This window comes from Megascapheus bottae, chromosome 11, assembly GCF_031878675.1.
Source record: "Megascapheus bottae isolate mThoBot1 chromosome 11, mThoBot2.hap1, whole genome shotgun sequence".
Taxonomy (NCBI): domain Eukaryota; kingdom Metazoa; phylum Chordata; class Mammalia; order Rodentia; family Geomyidae; genus Megascapheus; species Megascapheus bottae.
The window spans coordinates 43780148-43787076 of record NC_143519.1 but is presented as its reverse complement, the minus strand read 5'-3'; the positions used below and the strand labels follow the sequence as shown (position 1 = coordinate 43787076).

At 36.4% G+C, this 6929-nt stretch overlaps 1 protein-coding gene across 1 annotated transcript in view; it reads right to left on the bottom strand.

The window, feature by feature from the left end:
- Positions 1–237: 237 nt before the first annotated feature.
- Positions 238–6929, bottom strand: part of Itm2b (integral membrane protein 2B) — a 30758-nt gene continuing 24066 nt past the window's right edge. Inside the window, exons 4-6 of the mRNA XM_090342137.1 lie at positions 4939–5049; positions 3726–3876; positions 238–966 (exon numbers count right to left, since the gene is read on the bottom strand). Coding sequence (XP_090198263.1) covers positions 881–966; positions 3726–3876; positions 4939–5049 — 348 coding nt within the window. The 3' untranslated portion in view covers positions 238–880. The remainder of the gene's footprint in view (positions 967–3725; positions 3877–4938; positions 5050–6929) is intronic.

Below are 6929 nucleotides of genomic sequence, written 5' to 3'. Positions count from 1 at the left end.
TATATTAAGCAGCAGCATTCAAAGTTGAGTCTTAAATGTTACTTTAAATAGTATCCACAAAGAAATCTGGTTTATTCGTAATGGCTTATTTTTATTTAAAATAACCTATGATTGAACCCATTGTGTGTAGAGAACTTGATTTTTAAAAAATACTTTCTTTTGTCATATGGATTTCTATGATAGGAATAACCAAATTATTCTTTGGTTTTATTATTTGGGAAAAACAACACACAGTGGTCAAACAATTTTGTGATATTTATATTCTATTGCAGAGATATGGGTTATACAAATTAGTAACACAAGTTATTTTTAAATTGCAAACATTTTCTAAAATATCATTACAGCAGATGCCTATGATATTAATAAACATCAACGTAGAAATCATACTCTAAATAGTTAAATGCAACACTGAAAATACTGCTGATTCAATTAAAGAAAAATTAAAATGTGTGTTCAAATGCTCTAAAACTAGGTAGCAGGGCAACTAACAACAAGTTAAGTCACTGTGGTCCATTTTAACATATGCATATATATGATTATTCTTGATACCCCTTTCTTGGAAATGCATAAACATAAAAATCCAGATAACTGATTTAAAGTAATTATAATTGTTACTAATACCTAAGCTCTATGGTAAAGTGTACTTTATCTATGACCTCATACATGTACTAATTCATATATAAAAGACACCACACTTAGAAAGAAGAATGGATTTTTTTAAGGTAACGGTTTTAATTCAATAATTGAGATGAAAGACAGTGAAGCCCTGTTGACTACTTACATGAAAGATTTAAAAAAAAAATCACTGCACGAAATACAAAGGGTGGGATTAGGCTGTGATATTAAACTTTTCTCTGTGTCTTTCTTGACTGTTGACTGTTCAAGAGCAAATTAAAGTTTCCACAGCAAATTTGTTTTCAAAATGCCGAATTGTGACACAATCACTGACTTCTCGCTTCTGAATACCTGTTTGGAAAAGAAAAGTTTTTAATGTTTGCATTCTTCAGTAATGAACAGTCATACAAGTATTAGTTATCCAAATGAAGCATTTCACTCTATGTTCTATGACTATGGATAGCTTAGTCTAGCTCATACTGTAAAAATTAACTTTATTTATTTTTTTATTTTTATTTTTTATTTTTGTCAGTCATGGGGCTTGAACTCTGGGTCTGGGTGCTGTCCCTGAGCTCTTCAACTCAAGCTACCACCCTACCCCTTGAGCCACAGCACCACTTCCGGTTTTCTAGTGGTTAATTGGAGATAAGAGTATCATGGTCTTTTGTGCCCCAGGTTGGCTTTGAACTGCAATCCTCAGATCTCAGCCTCCTGAGTAGCTAGGATCACAGACATGAGCCACCATGCCCAGCAACTTTTTAAAATTTTTATATGCGGGTGCTAACAATCTCAGGGCCTGAGCACTGTCCTTGAGGTTTTTTGCTCAAGCCTAGCTCTCTACAATTAGAGCCATGGCTCCACTTCTGGTGTTTTGGTGGTTAGTTGGAGATATAGACTTTTCTACCCAGGGTAGCTTTGAACTGCAATCTTCAGAACTCAGCCCCTTGAGCCTTTACTTTTTTTTTTTTTTTTGGCCAGTCCTGGGCTTGAACTCAGAGCCTGAGCACGGTCCTTGGACTTTCTCAAGGCTAGAACTCTACCACTTGAGCCTCAGCACCACTTCCGGCTTTTTTTCTATGTATGTGGTACCGAGGAATTGAATCTGGGTCTTTGTGAATGCTAGGCAGACACTCTACCACTAGGCCAAACAAATTTTTAATTCCTTTTCTAGATTAGGTATTTTCTCAGATTATAGCAATAAAAATAATGCCTTATAGGTTGCTTACAAATTTCCCAGTTTGAAAGTGCTGGAAACTCTCCATCTTGACAAGGACTGGGAGTCTAAACAGGGGTACACAGAACGGCACACTAAAAAGAACAACCTTCATCCTATCAGTTTAGCTTTTTAAAAACTATGAACCAAGCATCAGGGAACAAGTTTCCAATGACTCAGAAGGTAAGAGAACAGAATTTGTTTATTTTTATTTTTTACCAGTCCTAAGTCTTGAAGCCAGGGCCAGGGCACTATCCTTGGGCTTTCTCAAGGCTAGTGCTCTACCACTTGAGCCAGAGTACCGTTTCTGGCTTTTTCTGTGTATGTGGTACTGAAGAATCAAAACCAGGGCTTCGTGCATGCCTAGCAAGCACTCTACCACTAGGCTACCCTCCCAGCCCCAAGAACAATATTATTAAAAGCACTAGTAAAAAGTCAGTAAAGCACTATCACCCAATGACAAAATGCCAAAGAAATCATACCACAATGACTCTGAATGACAATTTCTTACTCTTAATAATTCTGTCATGTGTCCTTTCTTTTTCTTTTTACAAGAAGTGTGGACATACTGTTATCTTGATTTTTCAGGTAAGAGAACTTAGGTCAAGTGGTTTAGAAAAGTTATAACATCAGTTATATCAATGGTCTGAATTCCTCACCCCCAATTCCGTTCTAAGGTGACAGTCCATCAAAGTAACTCAAAAGGCAAGCTGCCTGCTTACATCTATATCTCTGAGAGCACAACTGAAGATCTGCAGAGACTACTGCAGAGTAAAGACTCTTTAGTGGCTAAGCCACAGAGGAGGCACAAAGTCAAACCAGAGTGGCTAGTGGAAGATGAGGGACCAGCATCTCAATGCCTTGATTCCCTTGAAAAACTTTTCTATCTAAAGAATGATTTTAAAATTCAGATGATTATATAAAATCTGAAAGTGTTACATATAATGACATGAGGTAACTTTTCTCACAGAAAGCATATTAGTTTTAAGGACTAGGCTTCATTTCAATTGTTCAATGCAATAAAGTGACAAAATAAATTTTCCTGTCAGTATTTTAACATTAAAAAGCATTACTTGGGCCGTGAGCATGGGCTCGATTCTTGGTACCACATACAGAGAAAATGCTGAAGTGGTACTGTGGCTCAAGTGGTATAGCGCTAGCCTTGAGAACACTGAAGACAGTGCTCAGGCCCTGAGTTCAAGCCCCAGGGCTTGCAAAAAAAATCTTGGGCTAAATCTCTGTATGTTTTCATATTATTAAAAACTAATAGAAAATTAATTTATTTTCATCACTATGTATAGCTTTTATTGGATGGGGGTTAGTTTCCTTACATTTTTACTGCTTCTCTTTTCGAAAGAATTTAAAGCATCAGTATTACTGGAGAAAAGTAATTGTGAAACTCTATCACCAACAAGACTCTTTGGGTTCACTGACATCTGACTATCCAAAGGAATAGAAGAATTGACGGTATAAGAACAATATTTTTTCCATGTGCCTGGTCTCTGCTTCAGGCAATAGACACATACAGAAAATACAGGCTTTCAGGAGAGAAATACTGCTTAAAATGTACAATATTGCTTACTGCCAGAAAAAAAAAAAAAACTATCTTAATGTCTAAGAAAACTGTGCTTACTGTCTAGAAAAAAACTAAACTACTTCCTTTCTATAGCCATTAAAGTGACATTTACTTTCTTTTTTAACTCATCATTATTTGCTTATTTAAAAACCTATAACCCTTTGGTAGTAAAGGTTCTGTATAAATAGATGTTTGAGCTTGACATCTTTTATGTTCTGAGTATTTTTTTCCATTTCAATTAAGGCAGCAGTAATTGTAGTTTTTGAAATATATTGTAAAATAAAAGGGTAGCGTAATTAGAACTGAACAAGCAAGCATTACCTTTAATAGTTTCTCTGCGTTGCAGTTTGTACGTTTCCTTGTCATGGCACAGTCGATAAATAAAGAAGCCCAGGCGATCGATGTTTTCAATGCGATCGGTAATAACCATGTGCTCATGAATCAGATACGACTGAGGCAGATAAGTTCCAGCCTACATTTAGAAAGTCTTATGTTATATGAATACTCAAAGATGCATTCAACACTACAGAAAACCAGAATCTGATTTTACAAATATACTTCTAGATTTTATTTATTTATTTATAGTCAGTTCTGGGGCTTCAACTCAGGGCCTGAGCACTGTCCTTGGACTTTCTCAAGGCTAGAGCTCCACCACTTGAGCCTCAGAACCACTTTGGCTTTTTTCTATGTATGTGGTACCGAGGAATCGAACCTGGGTCTTCATGCATGCTAGGCAAGCACTTTAACCACTAGGCCAAACTCCCAGCCCCTGGATTTTTTTTTTAAGATAGCTTCTCACTATGTTACTTAAGCCGATCTCAGACTCCAGGACTCTCATAATCCTTATGTTTCAGCATCCAGAGTAGCTAGACTTATAGGTATGTGCCATTGTTCTGGTCATTAACAAGAGCTTTGTTGGAATAGAACCATTCCCTTTGGCTTATACAATGGGTGCAGGGATGAGGAACAGGTGGCCTTCCTGCTGGTCATGAAAAGTCCTCAAAAATCCTTTAGTACAGAATGGGACAGATGTGTATGCTTATCAACAGCTGTCTTAGGCTATCTTCCTATAATGATAATTTTGTGGGGCCCATGAAATGTTATCCAATGGCCCTTAGCAGAAAAAAAGTTTCCTCAGATCTAGATAAGACATTTGAAGTAAGCTATGGATTAATAATACTCTCTACTCCTCTAGAAAACTATTAAATATAATTTTATGAAGTTTATTTCCAGGTATGATTTTTTTTAAAGACAGGGTTTCATATGTAGGCCAAGGCAGACTTACTTAAGAGTATAATCTTTCTGCCTCCACTTCTAGATGCTAGAATTGCAAGTATGTGCCTCTTTACCCAAAATAAACTGTATTTTCATCTCAAAATATAAGGCATTAGTGAAATAAAATTACTTGTCTTAGTTCTTTGTAAAATACTTGATTATATTCTCATAAGATGGCCTCTAGAGAGCTAACTTCTCAACAGGGAATTCCAAGACTCTAATAGCATCACTAGTTAAGAAAATATGAAGTGCTTCATACCTTGATGTTAATAAGTAACTCCAGCAGGTTTCTGGGTGGCATAACAATGGAAGTGTTCAGAGGAATCACGTAGCACTTGTCCAGGTTAAGATCTAGATAGGCAGTGAGTCTCTGAGAAAAAAAGATAATTTTAATTAAATTAATATCTCTGATTTTTAAGAATAACAGCTATATTAATATAGGCTGGCTTTAGGAATGACCTGCATTTTAGGAAATTAAGAATTTGGTGGGAATGGGGCCTGGAGTTTGGCCTAGTGGTGGAGTGCATGCCTAGCATGCACAAGGACCCAGGTTCAACTCCTTGGCACCACAAACAGAAAAGGCTGGGTGTGGTGCTGTGGCTCAAGTGGTAGAGCTCTAGCCTTGAGAAAGCACAAGGACAGTACTCAGGCCCAGAGGTCAAGCCCCAGGACTGGAAAACAAACACAACAACAAAAAAATAAGAATTTGAGGAGTCATTAGAAAAGAAAGACCTATCTCAAAAATAAATAAGTCAATAAATAAATAAGACATATGGATAGTGATGGAAAAAAATAAGAATTTGATGGGATAGGCATAAAAGTAGGAATAGAGGAGTAAAAGTAATTGCTAGCAAGTGAAACTCTTCGCAAGTTTTCTGTAATAAAATTAACTGCAAATACCTATGAGCTAGCTGATTAACCCCACTTACAAGGAATGTTATATAAATATTACCTTTCCTCCTATGTACCTGAAATATTAGGACAATCTTTACAGAACTAGGAAAACAGTCTCAGGTAAGAAAGCTCAGTAAACAAAGCCAATTTTATAGGATTGTTTTGTTGACTAGACTAAATTAGACCAAACTATGCAAACACTTGAATTTCTCAGTGTTAGCTATTATTTAATATTTCTAATTTTTCATAAGTGGTATATAAATATTTACATTTAAATAGAGGTATTTAAGAGGCACAATAGTTTACAAAACTAATTTCACTGATATATTTGAGTGTTCATCATAGCAAAGACATGGCAAAGTTTCAGGCAATCAGTGAATTTCTGTATCTCAGAACCCTGGTCTGAAGAAACAAATTCTTAGAATAAAAGTACTGAGAAAATTGAAATACGCATTAGATATTAACTAATACTATATACTATATATCTTGTTCTTTTGTGTGTGTGTGCTGGTACTAGGGCTTGAACTTAGGGCTTAGTATTCTTGCTTGGCTTTTTTGTTCAAGGCTGCCACTCTACTTCTGGCTTTTTGCTGATAAACTGGAAATAAGAGTCTAATAGATTTTGTCTGCCTGGGCTGGCTTTCAAAGTGCTTGATCTTTAGACCTCAGCCTCATGAGTAGCTAGGATTAGATGTAAGCCCAGAGGCCCTGTATCAGGTTCATTTTCAGGTCAATATATCACCATTATGTGATGACGATGCTATAACTATACCGGGGGACATTCTCATTCTTAAGAGATAAGAGTCAAGTATATAGGGATAAAGTGTCAAATGAGAAAGAAAAAGATAAAGCAAACATGGCAAAATGTTGGAGCCAAGTAACTGGGCATTTACTCTTTTGTATTACATAAAAAACACTGACAATGTGGGGAAAATATAGGCCAATCAAGATACAAATTAACTTGTTATTTAATTTCTGAAAATGCTACAAAGGAATGGACACACAAATTACCTCCTACCTAAGAAAATGTGGAACGAGTAAGAAATACAATCATTTACCAGCAAACAAGGCAAGGGAAAGAAGAAACAACAGTAAGTCATGGGAAGGTCAGGCCAGGAAGGGGTCAGCTTCAGATACAGCAGCACTGTCACATGTGAACAGATTCTCTTGTAGGGCTGAAAACCCTATGTCCTTTTGGGTTTTTGCTGTTGTTGTTTGGATCTGACCCCACACTCAGCCTCCAACAGGAAACAGCATCTCACTACATAGCTCAGGCTGATCCTGAACTCTTGATTCTTTTGCTTCAATCTCATTAATGTTAGAATTACAAGTATATGTCACCAAGTTCAGCTTATT